Source organism: Pollachius pollachius (genome assembly GCF_949987615.1).
Source record: "Pollachius pollachius genome assembly, chromosome: 19".
In the NCBI taxonomy this organism is placed as follows: domain Eukaryota; kingdom Metazoa; phylum Chordata; class Actinopteri; order Gadiformes; family Gadidae; genus Pollachius; species Pollachius pollachius.
Window position 1 is genome coordinate 5,710,020 of NC_136952.1, and position 19,778 is coordinate 5,729,797.

General features: G+C 48.9%; 2 protein-coding genes across 5 annotated transcripts; both read left to right on the forward strand.

Annotated features, from left to right (window-relative positions):
• The first annotated feature begins 1,516 nt into the window (after positions 1–1,516).
• Positions 1,517–12,921, forward strand: plekhm1 (pleckstrin homology domain containing, family M (with RUN domain) member 1). Of its 4 annotated transcripts, none has more exons than XM_079756925.1 (12): positions 1,517–1,693; positions 2,351–2,440; positions 3,328–3,569; positions 3,857–4,528; positions 4,958–5,609; positions 6,123–6,276; positions 7,363–8,400; positions 8,515–8,660; positions 9,138–9,331; positions 10,155–10,218; positions 10,512–10,669; positions 11,318–12,921. In XM_079756925.1, exons 2-12 carry the CDS (start codon positions 2,387–2,389, stop codon positions 11,427–11,429), a joined length of 3,486 nt encoding a protein of 1,161 aa, XP_079613051.1. In that variant the 5' UTR covers positions 1,517–1,693; positions 2,351–2,386; the 3' UTR covers positions 11,430–12,921. The 4 variants fall into 4 exon arrangements, with proteins under 4 accessions (XP_079613051.1, XP_079613052.1, XP_079613054.1 ...); XM_079756926.1 differs by having other exon boundaries at positions 1,517–1,662; XM_079756927.1 differs by lacking the exon at positions 1,517–1,693 and adding an exon at positions 1,847–1,868.
• A 674-nt stretch (positions 12,922–13,595) lies between these two features.
• On the forward strand, positions 13,596–19,624 carry LOC307090668 (kelch domain-containing protein 1-like). Its single transcript, XM_079757413.1, has 13 exons — positions 13,596–13,935; positions 15,092–15,162; positions 15,644–15,761; positions 16,023–16,135; positions 16,282–16,372; positions 16,806–16,904; positions 17,102–17,176; positions 17,544–17,602; positions 17,705–17,835; positions 18,162–18,237; positions 18,643–18,727; positions 18,968–19,047; positions 19,246–19,624. Exons 1-13 carry the CDS (start codon positions 13,840–13,842, stop codon positions 19,442–19,444), a joined length of 1,293 nt encoding a protein of 430 aa, XP_079613539.1. The 5' UTR covers positions 13,596–13,839; the 3' UTR covers positions 19,445–19,624.
• Positions 19,625–19,778: the final 154 nt, after the last annotated feature.

The window sequence follows — 19,778 nt, forward strand, 5'->3', positions numbered from 1 at the left end:
ATTCTCTGGCTCTGAACGCTACCCTCCCAGTCTTAAACAACAGCTCTGTGTTCGACTGTTCAGAGATGCCCGAAGGCTCAATCTCCTGGGTCTTCTTCAGCATTCTGGTGTTTCTTATTGGCTTCCCATTATCCATCTGGGTTCTGTGGGACCTGGTCGACAAACACTACAGAGGAGGTCAGCCCTGGACCCCCAACACCGTGTTCACCCTGAATGTCACCGTGATGGACTTGGTGTTCCTGGCCTTCCTGCCGGTCGATGTTCTCAACCGTTATATTATTGGCAACAAGATTCTCCCGTTTATCAGCTTTGGGACGTTCAGTCTCAATTTGACCGGGCGTCCCCTGGTTATGGCCTGTATCTGCCTGGACTGCTACATGGCCGTCCACCACCCCCTCCGCTATCGCTCTCAGACCCTCTCCAGCAGGGTGATAATCACCGCTGTAATCTGGCTCACTTCCTTGGTCAACGGAGCTGCATTCATCATGACCCAAGACCTGATGAAGGCGACTGGTATGTGGTGGTCGTTCCTCTCCTCTGCTGTGGTCATCGTGTACTGTGACTGCTGCCTCCTGTGGACACTGAGTAGGTCCAGGACGTCCCGAGGTGAGCCACACCAACTGAAGAAGAGAGCTCTCAACATCATCTTCCTGAGCCTGCTTGTCACAGTCGCCAACTACCTTCCTACGATGATCTTAATCCTCTTCGGAAAATATTTTGTTTTTCAGAGTGAGGAGAAATACTTCTGTCAAATCAGCTTCCTGGCCCTGATTCCCTTAGAGTTAACGTCTGTCTTCATGCCCACCCTCTATTTGATGAAAGTGGGGAATCTCAATTTTGCAACAATATTTAAACCATTATCCAAGGCAATGGAGTTGATCACTACACATGTATGAAGTAAGCGTTACTCTGGGATTTGCCTACTGGATTTGCCTAAATTGGTTGCTACATTATCTGAGGCGATAAACTGTTGGTGTCACAGCAGAAGTTAAATAAGTTCCTTTCACTACAAGTTCCAGGACTACACAAAGTTGTATAAAAAATAAATATCTATATACACAATATAAGCAAATATAAAGCAACAATATATATAATATAAAAAGGTGTTAGTTGTTATTTGTGGCTTATTTGGATTTGATTACAATATATTTCTATATGGATGTGGTGTTGGGGATGTTTGTTATATACGTGGTTTGCATCATGTAATGTTTTCTGTACAATATATATGATATGAATAAAATCTTAATTTTAGAGAAAAAGGCGCTTAATAAAGTTATTCCATGCGATACCAATTGATCTGGCATGTCTTGACTTCCAACGGTTCAACCTCAGAATGTCACCCTCACAGAGTTAATTTGTATACGTAATATATGTAGGCCTACACATATTTAAACTAATTTAAACTTGATTAAACTGGTTTGGCGTTGAATTGGTACCTTTCACTACAAGTCCCAGGATGCACCTCTTTGTGGTCCGGGTTTGGTTGGCACACCTTTCACTCAAACTACCATGATGCCCCGCTCCTCCCTTATGTCAATCGGCTCGCTTGTCGAGGAACACAAACTCCTGGATTTGACTTCTAATTCGGATCAATGAATACCGTGTTCCAGATAAGGAATCGGGTATCAGTTCACCCTGACAGAAGCCGTGTCGCTGTTTGAGGTGTGTAATGACAAGTTATGTAGCTCGCATGGTGAGTAGTTATCACTGCTAACTAGCAAGTTAACGTAAACATGCATGACAAGAAGCATTGAAACGAGGATAAAATAAACAAGTTTGGGTGACTTGGTTACAGCTTTAAGAGGTTTTCTCTGTTCTTTGTCTAAACACCGAGGTCAACCAGCTTCTGCTACTGTCAGACGGTACAGGTGAGCTTGTTTGTGTTAGCAGACTTACAGTTAGTTATGATTGGTTTATTTGATTGTATATACGGTATACGGTTCATCTCGTGTTGGTCGTTTAGTGATAAATGGTTTGTTGTGGCGTATTTATAAATGTGTATCTTTAGCACTACTGCAGGAAGTGTCATGTGACGTCCATTTGATCCTGTACTATTAGGTTGAGGAAGTACATGTTCTGTCCTCTACTTCCCTTGAACGTGTCGTTACAGCAGCAACATCTCCCTCACATGACTGCATTACAAAGAGTGCAGTGTGTGCGTGCGTGTGTGTGTGTGTGTGTGTGTGTGCGCATGATGTTTAGTAGCGAACGGAAAAAACGTTTTGTATCAAATACTGTTTCCAGACAGATAAGTCCGGTGACTAGTCAGAGGTCTTCAGCATGTTACTTTTTTATCACTATCTGTGGTTCCTTCCTCCTGAGGGAATATTGAGTTCTATATATTTTACAGTAAGCTGCGGGGGACTGGTATCTCTCATGAGGTGCCATGCTGGCTACACAGACTCCAGACCTGCTCGCAGAAGGCCAGGACATCAGACAGGTAAACACACCACTCTTAAGGCTGAACCACACCATAACAACACAGAGACATGAGATACTAGTCACAACACACCTTCACACTCTGTGTCTCTGTTCAAAGGACAGAGAGATGTCTGATTTGTATGCAGAGATTTGTAACAACAGATGACGGGGTGATAGAGAAGCCAGCAATGCAGAGGGAGGTTGTGGGGTTATCGGGGGTTCGATGAAGAGTGGCGACCAGGAGCATGTCTGTTTTGGCTGCTGTTTAGTCAGAGAAAGTTGTCTGTCATCCAGGTTATGTTCTCATCGAGGCAGGCATTTAGGTGGGTGGAGGCAGCATGTAGGTTGGGGGTGGAATTGAGAAATACCTTGGTATCATCAGGTGTGGAAGGAGGTGTTGTGACGACGGATGATATGGCCAAGATATAGGAAGAAGAGAACGAGAACTAGGCTGAGCCTTGAGGGACACCGCATATGACGGGTGGGCTAGCTATTGATGCTACATGCCGGGGTTGTGCACGTGCTATGCCAGTACTGTATGCTACTGCTGTATGCTAGTGTAAATAGTCGGTAGCAATGTATGCTAGTGTTATATGACGTTGTTGCAAGTTACTGTTTGCTAGTGTAATGGTAGTTGGCAGCGCTAGTTGCTGGTTCCCCTTTGCTATTGGAGCATAGTTGGTACTGCTGCATTCTGCTAGCATACTTGTGCTATATGCTGTAGTTGCTAGTTGCTGTCAGTTGCTGTATGCTACTGTAATGGTAGTTGGTAGCGCTAGTTGCTAGTTGCCCTATGCTAGTGTAGCATTAGTTGATATTGCTGTATGCTGCTAGTATGCTTGTGCTATATGCTATAGTTGCTGGTTGCAGTGTGCTAGTATGATGATGGGTGTCTCTGCTGTACAGCTGATCAAGGAGAAGCTAGCCCTGTCCCTCAAGGCGCTGCAAAAGCGCTACGTGGCGTCGGACACGGCGGTGACCAGCGATGACAGCGATGCTAATCTGCTGTGCTGCGCACTGGAGGCGATCTTCATCCACCGCCTCAAGAACAAGTACGTCCGCTGTGAGGCGGGGGGGCGGGGCCGCAAGGACCACAGGCCCCTCCCCCAACCCTCCTTCTGGAACCTCCTGAAGACCGTCACTCATTGGTGAGTTGGACCTCTGTCCTCTAATTTAACCTAATCTACCATAACCCCCCCTAACCTTTAATTTAACCCTGACCTAACCCTTAACCTGACCTAACCTCCTAAGGGGCAGCATAGTCTAGTAGATAGTGTTTTGCGCCCAGGCGAAAGGTACTGGGTTCAATCTCCAGTGTCCACAGTCTACTCGTAGGCTTTCTACAGCAGACATTTCCAAAGAAAGGTTCTCTGGATAATGGCAAATACATGTATATAAATGAAGCTCCACAGGGTTTTAACACGCCCATCCCCAGGGATGTCATCACGGAGCTGGAGAAGCTGAGCTTCGTGGGCACCGAGGTGGGCCGCAGCCGGGCGTGGCTCCGCCTGGCGCTGAACCACGGCCTGCTGGAGTGCTACCTGGCCTCTCTGTTCCGGGAGGGCTCCGAGCTGCCGGCCTTCTACCAGCCCGGCGCCCTGCTGCTCCACCCGGAGGACCGCGAGGTACTGCTCAGCTACGTCCAGGGCCTCGCCTCCCTCTCCTTCAGCCTCTCGTACAAGTCGGCCATCCTCAACCAGTGGACGGCCACGCCCCTCGCCCTGGCCGGCCTCTGCCCCGCCTCCCAGGCCGACGCCCTCCTGCTCAGCCACCGGCCCCACCCCGCCGAGCCCCGGAGCAAGGAGCCATGGGACACGGCGTCTCAGTCCTCGGCCTCGTCTGAGGCGGGGGATCCTCAGAGAGGGATCCAGGAGGTACCTGTAAGAGACCAGGGACCTCCAGGGGACCAGGGACCTCCAGGGGACCAGGGGGGTCCAGGGGACCAGGGCGGTCCAGGATTGAAGCAGCCCACCCTACACTCCTCTACGATCAGCCTGGAGACGTGTGGGTCGTCCTCCCAGCTGTCCTCCAGCATCAGCTCTGACAGCCTCCTGCAGGGCCAGGAGCCTGACCTGGACCTGACCTACAGCAGGAGGACCCCCAGAGAGTAGGTCCCCATAGCCTATTACTATCACTAGTAGGACTACACTGTCTATTACAACCACTAGTAGGTCTCCATAGCCTATAACTATCACTAGAAGGGCTACACTGTCTATAACTATCACTAGTAGGGCTACGCTGTCTATTACTATCACTAGTAGGACTACACTGTCTATTACAACCACTAGTAGGTCTCCATAGCCTATAACTATCACTAGAAGGGCTACACTGTCTATAACTATCACTAGTAGGGCTACGCTGTCTATTACTATCACTAGTAGGGCTACACTGTCTATTACTATCACTAGTAGGGCTACACTGTCTATTACTATCGCTAGTAGGGCTACACTGTCTATTACTATCACTAGTAGGACTACAGGTCTATTACAACAACTAGTATGTGTGTGTGTGTGTGTCTGTCTGTCTGTCTGTGCAGTGTTGGTTTGGACCTCCGGGAGGGCGGCGCTCCAGACAGCCAGGACTCCACAAGGGAGGACTCCTTTGTGTCCAGCGCTGGCCAGGACCACTGCTCCGGCACCAGCACCTCGGGGGGGTCCAGTGAGTCCGACGGGGAGACCAGGAGCCCTGGCCCCTCCTCCCAAAGCCACGGAGACCCCCCGGCCCGGAAGGACCACCAGGACTACCAGAACCGAACCACCCAGGAGAACCAGGAGCTCCTCAACAACCCCACTCAGAACCTTCCCGTCCAGACTCCCCCGTCTCAGAGCCACCAGAAGGTCCAGGGGAGCCCGAGCCAGAGGCAACCGAACCAAGGCGGACCGACCCACAACCAGCCCCTGCCGGCCCCGGATCCTCCAACCCTGAAGGTCAACAACGTGGACTTCTCCATCCCAGCTGGAGCCGAGCCGCTCCAAGCACCATGCCTCCCTGCGGCGCCCATTACCGTGAGCAGGCCGGTGGGGTCGGGGTCGGACCCTGACGATCCAACGGGGGGTTCTGAGACGCTGCAGAAGGAACAGAATGGAGAGGCGTATGGGGAGGAGTACCTGAAGCCGCTGGCGTACAGAGGTGTCCGCCCCCGCTCGGCGTGCATCCTCAGCAGGAGGCAGTCATCAGACTCCCTGTCGGTAAGTCCCTCTGGTCCTGGGGCGCACCCCGGTGGCTCAGCGCGTAGAGCGTGTACCCTATAGGCTCAGTCCTGAACACAGCGACCCGGGTTCAAATCCTGCTCGTGGTCACTTGCTGCATGTCATGCCCTCTATCGCCCATACCTTCCTCTCTATCTCGCTCTATAATAAAGCATAAAAATGCAAAAAAGAAAATAAAATAAATAATAGTTCCTCTTGTCCAACACGCATCACAACCATCACGTTTTTAAACGCGATCAAACCATATTAGTTCTGGGTTTGGTTGTTCCTCTTAAATGCGTCCCTGTGATTCAGATTATTTTTCCTGAAAATAACTAACTTACTTCTTGTTGTTTTGTTCCCTTTTTTTATCGCCGTTTAAACATGAAAACCACAGTATAAATAAGTTAGATTTGATAACTAACGCTCTCGTGACATCATGAACTGCTTGGGAACTCTGCTCAGAAGACGCCGGTCTAACCCGAACATCGTGTTTAATCAATCCCCGCGCAGCATTCCCGCTCCTGGATCGAGGACGACGACATCTACAAGCCCCACCTGGGGGAGGAGCCGGACATGGAGGAGGACCACGCATCGGGACTGACGACCAATGAGGCTCCACCCACTGGGGAACCCCCCGCCAGTGTGGTCCATCGCAGGCAGGCCGGTAATCAAATCTCCTAGAACCCCCCCCTCCCATCCCTATTGGGCATGGTGAGGTTAGGGTTTGTTGTAGATGGTTAGGGTTGGTTTGACATGCTTAGGTTAGAGTTAGTTGGGTATTTAATTGAATTAATTGAATTTATATAACGCTTTTTTTTTCTAGAAACTCAAAGCGCTTGCAGTGAAGGGGGGGGGAACCTCACTAGCCACCACCAGTGTGTAGCACCCACTTGGGTGATGCATGGGAACGTTATGAAGTGACGTAATTCCGCGACGTGAATGTCTTCGAAAAGCTGAATTTTTAACGCAAGTTCCCGCATTTTTTTCGCAAGTTCCCGCAATTTTTGCAAGTTCCCGCAATTTCATCGCATAAAATCGCATAAATATGCTGCATATTTCATCGCATTTTTTAAGAAAACGTGCCGCATAATCAAGGATTTTTGGCCGCAACAATCACAAAAAAACGCCACATTTTTCTGGAGGGACTGGAAATATTATATATTATATTACATAGATATTTATATATTATATTATGTACTATTATATATAGCGGCAGCCATCACTCTCTCCTCCATGCTGTGGCTCACTCCGGACTGCACTGCAGGGAACGGATGGCCGGTTGAACGCTGATTGGCTGTTATGTTACGCAACTCAGGGATTGAACACAGATGGCTGCCATCTGTCGCGGGCAAAGTTCAAATATTTCAACTCGAGCGACGTGTCGCATCTTGTCGCGCTACTAAATCCTCGTGAACGCTCTCGCCTGTACCAGGGCGTTCATGCCGCGCCTTTCGTCAAGTCGCAGTCGCAGGTTTTTCTAGCGACAAAAGTCGCCTGATCCGCGTCTCTACGATGAGTTTGTATGGCGTCCCGTTGCCTCGTCGCTTTCGGTGTGAACGCAGTTTTAGGGTCAGTTGGGTATGAAGGGTTAGTCGGAGATGGTTAGGGTTAGTTTGACATGGCGAGGGTTGGTAGTAAGTGGGTTAAGGTGAGTGGAACACGGGTTAGCCCACATTCCTCACGTTTGACCGTTAGGGTCAGTTGCCCATGTTTAGCGTCGCTCCTGAACCCATCTCCCATGATGCACCAGGGCTGTCCAACCCGTTCCGCGGGCTGCTGAAGCTGGGCCACCTGGAGCGCCGCGGGGGAATGGGCATCTGGAAGGACTACTACTGCGAGCTGTCGCCCTTCGAGTTCCGCCTCTACCTGGACGACGACGAGCGCACCTGCGCCGAGAACTGCTCCCTGCTGCGCTGCGAGGAGGCGCGCCACTCCTCCTCCTCGGGCGGCCGCTTCACGCTCTCCTTCCCCCGGAAGCGGCTGTACCTGCGGGCGGCGGACCGCGGCGAGGCCGAGGACTGGGTGGACCGCATCGTGGAGGCCGCCAAGAAGTGCCAGCCCGCCAATCGCCACGACGACCACTGGGAGGAGCTGCAGTTCGCGGGCGACAGGGACAAGGACGAGAAGGGCCCGCCCGGCTCGGCGTCCCCCTCCCCCGCCAGCCCCCTGCGTCGCGCCTCCTTCTCAGGCGGGGAGAAGGCGGCCGGCGGCGCAGCGGGAGCGGGAGCAGACACTGGGTCGGCCGCCCCGGGCCCCCCTCCCACAGAGGGGCTGGACTGGGGGCGCGGGGGCGACGACCCCGAGCCCGACGCCATAAAGGAGGCGGTGCTGTACTCCTACTCCTCCGGGGGCCCCGGGGCCCGGGGGAGCGCCTGGGAGCCGCTGGTGTTCTCCCTGTCCCTGGAGCGCCTGCGGGGCTTCGGGGTGCCGGAGGAGGGCCAGAAGGGGGGGGTCCGGGTCAGCCTGCCCGTGGAGGGGATCCGGGACGTGGTGCCGGACGTGTCGCTGGGGGGGCCGGAGTTCTTCAAGCTGCTGACGAGCTCCGGGGAGATGCTGCGGCTGAGGGCCCAGACCGCCGAGGAGGCCCAGTCGTGGAGGGTGCTGATCCGGGGCGCGCTGGACTCCTACCTGGAGTGCGGGGAGGATGGGGGCGCAGCGGGGCCGGGGTTGGGGGGCAACGTGCGGCGGCTGGTCCAGCACGCGCTGAAGGGGGACGGCGGGGTGCTAGAGCACATGTTCAGCGTGCCCGCGCACATCGGCCTGGACGCTCAGGGCTTCACCTGTGCAGGTGAGCAGGCCAATCAGTGTGTTTTTGTGATTAGAAGTGTCTCTTTTTTTTTGTGTGTGTATTTGAATATGTTTATTTCTGTATGCGTGTCTATTTGACTGTGTCTATGTGCAGGTTGCCCCAGGCAGATCGGCCTGTCCCTGGCCAAAGCGCGGCTGTGTGACTTCTCCGGCCGGTACTACTGTGACTCCTGTCACCATGGTGACCTGAGCATCATCCCCTCCCGCATGGTCCACAACTGGGACCTCACTCCCCGACAGGTAAGTCGGCAAGGGCTGAGGGGGTGTGTGTGGCTTCCTGTGTCCTCCTCAATGTGTCCATGTGTTACTATGTGCGTATGTTTACATATAGTAGGACTGGGAGATTGATCTAATTTTAATCGCGAATTTGACCTGAGAAACTAATATACTAATATAACCGAGTTGAAACGTTTTCTTTTTTATTATTATTATTTCTTTGAATATTTATTTTATTCATTAAATGTGGCATAGAAATTGTGGAACAGCTGGATACGTATCAGTACATTGTTTTCGTACAGTTTTTTAAGGAGAAATTTCAAAGTTCTCGGTTACTAAGTGTTTTTTGGAGATAAATCATGAATATTGCATCATGTTTTCAACTCAAAAATAATCATTGGAATAATCTGGATCTGAATATTGACCAAAATAATCGTGATTATGATTCTTTTCCATAATCGAGCAGCCCTACTATACAGTTGACCTCTAGGTACGTTGCAGGTATCCCGGCGGGTCCTCAGGCTCATGAGCCAGGTGGAAGATGAACCCCTCCTCAACCTGGAGCAGCTGAACCCTGGGCTGCTGGGCCACGCCCGGCCCATGGCCCAGGTGCACCAGCTGAGGCTGGCGCTGTGTTCGCTGGGAGACTACCTGTCAGCCTGCCGCAGCGGAGCCCGCAAGACCCTCCTGGCCAGGTACACATGACATCACTCACCTGGCCAGGTAGCATTTGCATAACTCACCTGGCCAGGTACCCATGACACCACTCACCTGACCAGGTACCCATGACACCACTCACCTGGCCAGGTACCCATGACATCACTCACCTGGCCAGGTACCCATGACATCCCCTTAGGTGGCCAGGTATCCATGACATCACTCACCTAGCCAGGTAACAATGACATCACTCACCTGGCCAGTTAGCAATGACATCACTCACCTGGCCAGGTAACCATGACATCCCCTTAGGTGGCCAGGTATCCATGACATCACTCACCTGGCCAGGTAGCAATGACATCACTCACCTGGCCAGTTAGCAATGACATCACTCACCTGGCCAGGTAACCATGACATCACTCACCTGGCCAGGTAGCAATGACATCACTCACCTGGCCAGTTAGCAATGATATCACTCACCTGGCCAGGTAACCGTGACGGCACTAATAGGATTGCCGTCATGGTAGAAGTGCCGTCATGGTTACCATGACGGCACTCACCTGGCCAGCTTACCATGACGTCACTCACCTGGCCAGGTAGCAATGACATCTTTGATCCGGCCATGTATGTCACTTACCTGGCCCCGTAGCTCTGATGTCATTCACCTGGCCCTGCACTAAAAGAAAAACAATACACTGCTTAAACATGCATTCAGCTTATTTCTCATAACTAAGAACAAAAATGAATGGAAGCTATGGTTGTCCTATAATAGTTAAGGTGATGGGGTTAACGAGGTTGACCTGTAATAGTTTTAAATGTGTTTCTCTATAAGTTTCTATATTTTTATGGTCTTGTGTTCAGGATGGAGGCACGCAGTTACCTGCTGGAGTCCAGTCAGCTCTACAGTGTGAGGGACCTCCGCCAGGTACCATGACTCACCTGCCCCCACCTGTCCTCACCTGTCCACTACTGGCCTTACCTGATTGATCTGTTCACTTGACTGATCTGGTGTATTTGTTGATGATGTCGCCCCTCACACTGTCCCTGCCACCTCATCCGGACACTGTCCTGTGTGTGTGTGTGTGTGTGTGTGTGTGTGTGTGTGTGTGTGTGTGTGTGTGTGTGTGTGTGTGTGTGTGTGTGTGTGTGTGTGTGTGTGTGTGTGTGTGTGTGTGTGTGTGTGTGTGTGTGTGTGTGTGTGTGTGTGTGTGTGTGTAGATAGCCGAGGGCCAGTATGCACCCTACCTGTCGTCGCTGGTCCAGGTGTGCTCGGAGCATGTGCACCAGTGTGACCTTTGCTCCCAGCGAGGCTTCATCTGCCAGATCTGCCATGCCGATGACATCATCTTCCCCTTCCAGTTCGACAGCACCAGCAGGTAGGCGGATGACCGCACAGCCCAAATATACCATCTTCTTCCCTTTCATTCTTCCTGTAATGTTAACAGAATTATTGTCATTGTCATTATTATTATTGGATCATGATGTCATGTTCTGTTAGTGATATCATGGTGTGATACTATTAATGTTGTGATAGTGATGTCATGTTTTGATACTATTAATGTTGTGATAGTGATGTCATGTTGTGATGTCATGATTGATAGTGTTAATGTTGTGACAGTGATGTCATGTTTTGATACTATTAATGTTGTGATAGTGATGTCATGTTGTGATAGTTCTATCATGTTGTATTTCATGTTTTGATAGTATTAATGTTGTGATAGTAATGTCATGTTGTGGTAGGGATATCATGTTGTGGTAGTGATATCATGTTGTGATTTCATGTTTTGATAGTATTAATGTTGTGATAGTAATGTCATGTTGTGGTAGTGATGTCATGTTGTGATTTCATGTTTTGATACTACTAATGTTGTGATATTGATGTCATGTTGTGATAGTGATATCATGTTGTGATGTCATGTTTTGTTACTATTAATGTTGTGACAGTGATGTCATGTTGTGATAGTATTAATGTTGTGATAGTGATGCCATGCGGTGAAAGTGACGGTGACATATCTGTGTTCCAGGTGTGGAGAGTGTAAGGCCGTGTTCCACGCTACCTGTAAACTGGGCTCCTCCCCCTCCTGCCCCCGCTGCCTCCGCTTCAGGAAGTACCTGGAGAGAGACCTCCAGGACTGACCACACCCCCTCACCTGGACCCACAGGGTCCAGGTCAGGGCTGAACCAGGCATACCTGACCGGGGCAGATCCAACCCGAGACAGACAGCTGGGCCAGGAACGCCCAACCCGGTTCAGACGGTGGAGAATGAAGCAGAATGATTCAGATCATTTATTTATTTCTTGCATGGGAAACCTCAAGTGCAATTCTCAAGACTGGAAGCAATTCGGACGTCAGGCGATATACTTGAAGAGCTCTCTTCGCCATCACCACACCACACACTAGCTACGCTACCTTTAAGCGGTACCGCACTGCCGCTATGCTACGCTACATTGTAGCTACTCCATTCTGTAGCTAGGGTACATAGTAACCACACCGTTCTGTAGCTAGACTAAGCTTTGCTATGCTTTAGCCAGGTTATGTTACACTGTAGCTACATTGTGCTATGTTGAAGCCATACCACACCTTAGCTACGCTTTTCTGTAGACAGGCTATGCTACACTGTAGCTTCATTGGGCTATGTTGAAGCCATACCACATCTTAGCGACACTTTGCTGTTGCCAGGCAATGCTACACTGTAGCTACACAGTGCTTTGTTTAAGCCATACCACACTGCAGCTACCCTATGCATAAGCCTACCCCCAATGTAGCCATGCTAGGCTGTGGGCCAGCTTTACTAACCTATGGGTTAGGCCACACCGGGGGCCAGCTTTATCAACCTTTGGGCTACATCACAGTGGGGCTTGGTGCTGTTGCGGTGGTCCAGGGTACGAGAGCGCTCCGGCACTCTTCCATAGCTTCTAACCACCAGAGAGCCCATGGAGAACGGGATGTTGGTGCCAAGGATGATTTGCCAAGGACATTTAAAATGCTAATGCAACGTTTCCTCATCACCATTGTTGCTCTTAAGTTTGAAGGACAATTCCAGTTCCGGCTCATGATTACAGAGGTGTGGTCCGGAACCTAGGACAGGTGACCTTCTTCTGGGTGACATTGTGCCTTCCTTATCTAAACCAGCACTCACATTCACGCCGCACACACCAGACGGCGTGTGGGGTGCGAATCAAGGTCATGGTTTGTCTTTTCTGTTTATAATTGAGTCATCTCCATGTGGTCTTAGTGAAAATATTCAGAGCATCATGTGTTGAATGTATATGAATTTAAACAGAATATAACAAGGATTTTGTGATTTTAAAGATTTTAAACTTAAAACTAGGTCTGACCTGTAGCTCTTTTGTACTGAAGCGACTGTTAAAGGGACCCTCTTCTTAAAGGGACGCTTAGGGTCATGCTGAAAAACTACGGTTTTAACCTCTTTATGATTGGTGATTGTGGTGTTGGGTGGGAGATGCATGCGGAGAGAACCTGGGATAGCTGTCAGGGCTTGAATCTTAACTCTGCCAAAACAACTAGGCTCAGGATAATAATGTGTTTTTTTAATCAATCTCATCACATTTATATTAGTGCTTACATGTCAATGGTGATTAAGTCAAATAAAACGTTTGGAAGTTGGATTTTGATGATGGTACTTTGTGTTTATGAATTGTCAGTTTTCTACATTTGTACAGTAGGGTGCTATTATTATAACCATAAATGCTTTTAACATAGATCCTAGATGTTCTTTCTCAAAGGGTGCAGAAGAATAAGTTGACAAATTATAGTGAAAATGTGTGATCATTTCGCGCCCTATCAATTGTATGGGTCTGTTAAATGATAATCAAATCAAATCTACATATTAAGCACATTGCAAATAACAAGGTGAGGCGGTGGGGGGAGATCTTATGTTTTATTTATGTTTTTGTCATAATGCACACCGTTTTTTCGACTTCATGCCTGTCTACTTCAAACTCATGCTGCGTGCATGTTGCAGAAAATGTGCAACAGCGCCCCCTGTGGTCACACTTTTCGGTCGGTCGCAGAATTCGGTGTAACACCGGCACGCGCCTCCATTACACCTGCGCCCCGTCAATTTAATGAGCGAGGAGACGCATCCAATCACACCGCGTTGTCAATAATGACGTCGTGCGGGATAACACGGTGATAGGCGGAGGGGGCTCAGATGTCACCTGTGTGAGTCTTTAAGGACAGGAATGAAGCGACAGCCCCCATCATCATCATCATCGCCGCTATCGCTAAAACTGAAGTCTTTTAATTAGGAGGAGGAGAAGAATGTAATTCCTCAAATCCCGTCCAACGCGTTAGCTCACGTTCCTGCGCCTTTGTCCCGTAGACGGAAACCAGGTCACCTGAGGCAGCAGGCTACTATTGCTCTCGTGCAAACACAATAACTCTCAATCTCCTGAGCTCCATAGCTCTTCCATACTTCAGCCCGTCTAGAGACAGAAGGCTGGGACCAGCTCCTTCAGACTCCTGCCCGTCCAGAGACAGCGCGCTGGGACCAGAGTCAGCCCACTGAGCGTTACTTCCAAGATGGAACGGCTGTACGCGTCCGAGAGCCGCCTGGAGAGGAGCAACCACACGGCGTTCATAGACGACAACATCCTTTACGTGTGGGGAGGCTACCAGGTAATCATGGATATCTTGCTTTATGGGGAATGGGGAAGATATTCGACCCTGAACCGGTAAAGATTCCTGGTAAAGTTTGAGGAAGGGTGCTTCTAAACATGCTTCCCAGCTATTTAGTGAAACATTAAGGCTTTGTTTATGTCAGAAGCGTTATGACTGACTCTGAGCTGAGCAGTTATCAAGATCTTCAACAAAATGCATTTTACATTCAGATGTTAGGAAGATCTCCCAAAGAAGATGGGATTGTATTAGAAGTGTTGAAAACTGGTCTCGACTGAAAAAAAAAAAAAAAAGGGAGAAACCGTAAACAGATATCCAAGAAGAGGGGCGGCGGCGGCGCCAGCACTGGGGCCCTCACTTGTGTCCAACATTACTGTGGCCGGTAAGGTAGACAGGTTGGAGGGCTACGGCGTAGTTCTGATTAAGTGAATCAGTTAGGGTGAGGGTACTCTTTAGTATACAAAAAACATAGTTTCTAAAAAGATAAGCTGACCAAGGCACTCGTCTTAAAGTTAAAAAAGCTTTAATAAATAGGCTATTTCATAATAGAATTCTTAAAAAGTTGGCAAAATGTTTCGGCCATTGTAGGCCTTCATCAGGGCATTAAAGATTACTCTGGGCCGATCGGGAAAATAGGAGGGGTTAAACCAAGTAGCAGGCCTACTGTGTGGCCGCGGGACGAGCGCAGTGCGCTGAGCCATGTCTGCGTACGGCCTCGGTTAACTAAAAAAAAATGACATGAGCTTATCCACCAGCCGGTTTGGCCTGTAATTGGGTTGGGGCTGTCAGACAACAAAATGTAAATAAAAAAAGATGGTAGTGTCGTCGGCCCCCCGGGTAAGTGCCCCGTACGGCCGATGACCAGTCCAGCCCTGGCTGAGATCAGATCAAAGCATAAACCTATGTAGAAATACATATTGGAGAGTAGCTACTTAATTGGGGGGGGGGCAGAAGGCAACTAAATATTATGATTCATTATGTTGAGTTGAGACCCACCCACAACAGGTGTTAGTTCAGCTGTGTATTCTACTATATTATTGGGCTTGTGTTTACTTTGTGATCAGGTGGCCAGATCTGATCACAAACATGGCATTGATACAAGTTTACAGAAATGTGTTTGTTAAGTTTGTTTAATACTGGATTCTTGTGTTGTCAGGTGGCAGCAGAGGTAGACTTTATCCTGCCTTCTGAAGAGATATGGGAATGTGATCTGGACAGCGGAGAGTGGTGAGATTATCATAATTCATATTATCAGGCTGACGTGAAGGCCACTACTACAGACTGTTATCGCAGATGGAAACAAGGTCTCCCAACGTTCCCCCTACAAGCTGAGATTCCCAAGTTTAACCCCTTGTGGTCAGGGTAGAGGCTGGTGTATTTGAAGATGATCATGGTATAGGTTGGGTAGGAAGGTTAATTAGGTTATTTCCTGCGTGCTCACTGCCATGCATTGTATAGTGAATAAATACATATACAGGCTTAGTGGAGTACCTTTCAATTTGGCTCTACAGTAAAAGCGCTGTATTGACATAAACAAATGCCTCTCTCTCTCTCTCTCTCTCTCTCTCTCTCTCTCTCTCTCTCTCTCTCTCTCTCTCTCTCTCTCTCTCTCTCTCTCTCTCTCTCTCTCTCTCTCTCTCTCTCTCTCTCTCTCTCTCTCTCTCTCTCTCTCTCTCTCTCTCTCTCTCTCTCTCTCTCTCTCTCACAGGGTGTGCCGGGCGATCGGGGGCGACGCCCCCTCAGAGTTGTCTGGGCCTTGCGGTTCTTTCCTCAACGGTTCGCTGTACATCTTCGCCGGCTGCGACCCCATGGGCTACACCAACCAGGTGAGGCTCTGCAACCTGATGACCCCACCTGGCCAGTTGACATTAGCCTCTGGCGGCAGGTTGACATCAGACCCTTATGGCTGTGAGATGGATGTCCTGGCACTGGGCGAATGGAGACCGGGAATCTTTTGTTTGCTCATTGCCGCTAGTGTTGTTGTTTTTTGTGTGGTATTGGTATTCCAGGGAACTGTGTTTTGTATTTGTACTTTTGTCCGTGAACCAAGGGTTGTGTTACGGTTTTCAGTGTTGTGGTGTTTGTAGTTTTTCAGTGTGGATTTGACGGAGGAATGCTATACCTGGAGGAGGAAAACTGACACCAATGGAACTACGCCTTCGCCCCGAAACAAACACTCCTGCTGGGTCCACAAAGACAGGTCGGAATGTCAAGTTTTGGAAATATAGGGAATCTACAAAGGATGTATCCTACCCATCTACGATGTATCCTAGTGACACTCTGCCAGTGCATGTGTGTGCACGGTTTCTTTGCATCCCATAATAAGAATTGTTTCCATGGCGACAGGCTGATTTACTTTGGGGGCTACGGCTGCAAGACCATCCAGGAGGTGAGGAACACGTCTGCACAGAGCTTCATCGTGGAGGAAACGTCCTGGGTAAACAAACACACCTTCACCTCCTCTTCAGCAGGACAATGGTGGAACTGCCCCGCAGTCTGCTAGTCGAGGCTGCTGGATGGATGGCTCATCCACAGCCAAACCGGTTGGTTTGGTAGCACTAGCATCCAGAATTACTTTCCTGTTGGTTAGTAGTAGAACGCTTTTAGAACTCTATTAGCTGCCGGTATAACATTTTTCTTGTCTGCATATTCGGATGACTATTGATCCTGGGCAATATACTTTGTTACAATTGTGCAAGTTAATGGAAAATAAAATGCCTAAAAGTGAACTATATAAAACGCAAAGGCCAGGCAATATACATTTGCATAGAATATGTACATAAAGATATGTATGCCTGTAAAAGTGGTTCATGAAATCACAATATTTTCTATGGGTTGCTTGGCAACCGGTGTCACTGTTCTGCCCTCAGTCGGCTATTGGGACAACATATTTCCGGTGTTGGGGTTGGAACAACGAAGTGAACGTCTTCGACACACAAACTAACACCTGGAGCATGCCAGAGATGCAGGTAAGCATCCTATATGCCCGGTGCAGTCCACCGTCTCCTGAAATGCCACATCGTACTTGACTCTGCCTCCCCATACCTTTTGTACAATTCATGTGTATTATCGCTGTCCCAGCGAAGGAGTTGGTACCCTGACTCCCAGGTTTAGGAACACTGCATTAACCTTTGACCCCTTACCTCGGTCCTTGTTTCCCCCCCAGGGTCCAGCCCCCTCCCCTAGGGGCTGCCACGCCAGTGCTGTCCTGGGGAACAAAGGCTTTGTCTGTGGAGGGCTGGTGAGTCATTTGTTTGAGGGAGATGGGTGACTGGGTTATCCAGTCACCCATCCAATAGATGACCCATTTACTGAATCTGGCCGTTGTTAGGATTTGAACTAATTCCGAAACGTTTTTTATTATTTTAACTGCGCAATTATTTGTACAATGTTTTTATGTTTCCAGTTTGGTAACTGATTGTCGTAATTAATATTTTGTTTTAAGAAAATAGGCATTCTCTCCAGCGTCCTACAAACTAAACTTTGGTGGTCCAGTGCCCCTCAAGGGTAATCTGGGGGGGGGGCACTCCAACTAAATGAGTCCACACCACTGTTGATGTGTCGGAATGTATCTTGACCTTACTGACGATGGTGTGTTTGATTGACAGGACTCCAAGGATATCGACTTGTACTGTCTGGATCTGGACACTTGGACCTGGACATGCTAGTAACTCCCCCCCCCCCCCCCCCCGTCTCTCACTGATCAATCACGGCCACTTCATGTGGAACACTGAAAGCTGATGCTCTTTGTGTGTCTCACTCCGCCCAGTGACTTCTGCTCATCGCATGTGCCCATTGGTCGTTCCATGCACACGCTCACGCCCACGTCCGACCACACCCTCCTCCTGTACGGAGGCTTCGGGGCCAACGAGGTGGGCGTCGACAAAACCAGAGGGCGCAGTAAGTCTGGCTTTAAATGTTTTCCAAGGGAGATTCTATGTTAAATGTGATGTCACCAAGCTTTTTTGAATACTCTATTCTGATTGGTCAATAATGGCATTCAATGGCCTGTTAATTCTGAACAGCGGACCGTTGCTACGTACTATTTTATTTTTTTTGCAACTGGAGAATGTGTCCGACTTTTTCCTTGCCTGAGCAGCAGCAACTAAATCAATTTTAAATCAATAAGATTTGGTTGTGTCAAATGATCAATCTCTTTAGAAACATGCTGTGTTATAAGGAGAATAGTGTACAGCGAGCTGTGAACCTGTGTGTTCCTTTCTAAGGTGACGCCTGGCAGTTTGACACACTGACGAAGGAGTGGATGGAGAGAACCGATCATCCACACCACGACAAGCCTAGGTACAGAGGCAGAACACACTGGAAAATACAGATCATGCATGAAAGGTCCCATGACATGCCCCAAGGTGTGAGTGTGATCAACCATTACAAGCCATTTTGAAAATTTGCCTCTTTTGACATCACAAGTGGGCGTGTCCACCTAGATGTTGGACGGATAGATGAGCAACGTTTGCTACAGTCCACTGGGTAGACTGGTGGACTGATCTATCCAGCACACATCTAGGTGGACATGCCCACTTGTGATGTCATAAGGGCCAGGTTTTCAAAACGGCTTGTAACGGCTAATCACACTCACACCCGGTGGCATGTCATGGGACCTTGAAGTAATTTCCCCACAAGCCCACGCAGGAATAACCATTCCAACCAATCAGCTGACATGCTCGTCTGTGGCTCTATCCTTCCCAGGGTGTGTCACTCTGCGTGCCGCGGCGAGGGTGACCAGGTGGTCGTGTTCGGAGGAAGTAGCAACTTCTGCATCCAGATGGATTCTGTATGCCATCAGATCTCCTTGTTCTCATCTACACAAATACAGCTGTATTCTTTTAATTAATTAATTTCCACAAAGCACATGTCCTACTTTGACCTAAACGGTGGTTTTAGGTTTCCGTCAGTATGGTGTGACGGCATAAAATACACATTGAATGTAAAAAAAAATGACAATAAATACAGAACATGTCAACCTACGGTTGACATGTTCTGTATTTATTGTCATTTTTTTTGGTGGCGGAAGGTGGCGGTTCTCCGGTCTCCACGCCAACAGCACTCCAAGAACGTGTTTGTCTTCCAGAATCAACCCTCCTCCCTGAGCAGGTAGGCACCTCTTGACCCCCGATAGTCCGACCCTGGGGGCCCCTGAACCCTAACCCTCACACTATTTTAAACGTGTTGATACTCGTCTGTCAAGAGATTATCGATTTATATACATGGTCACACTTGTGGTTAAAATGCAGCGGCCATCGCCTGTGGCAACTGGAAGGAAAATCTGTTGTTGTTTTCCTCCTGTTGTAGACTGAGCAAGGACGCAGTGGCGAGGAACCAAACCCTTTTAACACAGCAGCTGTCATGGCTGCCACGCCGGACGCTCAAGGAGATCTGGAAAAGACTAGCCTTCTTCTCCAATCAGCAGCCAGGGGCCCCAACACGGCATCCAGGGCCCCAAACACAGCAACCAGGGGCCAACACACGGCAGCTAGAGGCCACAGCTTGAGGAGCTGACGAAGCCAGCCTGAAACGGGCCATCTTTTTAAGATTCTAGTCATCTTTGTTTTCGTTGTAATTCGAATTTTTGTATGTGATTTAATTGTTCAAAAATATATTTTAATGTTCTTGATTGTACTGTTAATAATAGTTATGTTTTAAATGATTTAATAAACATTTTTAAAAGCCATTTCTGTCTGTTGCTTTAGTGGTTGTCATGGACTAATTGTTCGGTACTCAATCATGAATTAAAAGGATCCTGAAACAAAACTAATTTGGTTTGTGTACAGTGTCAAAAAAGTACTGATAAAACATAATTGGAGTGTAATACATCGGTATGGGCT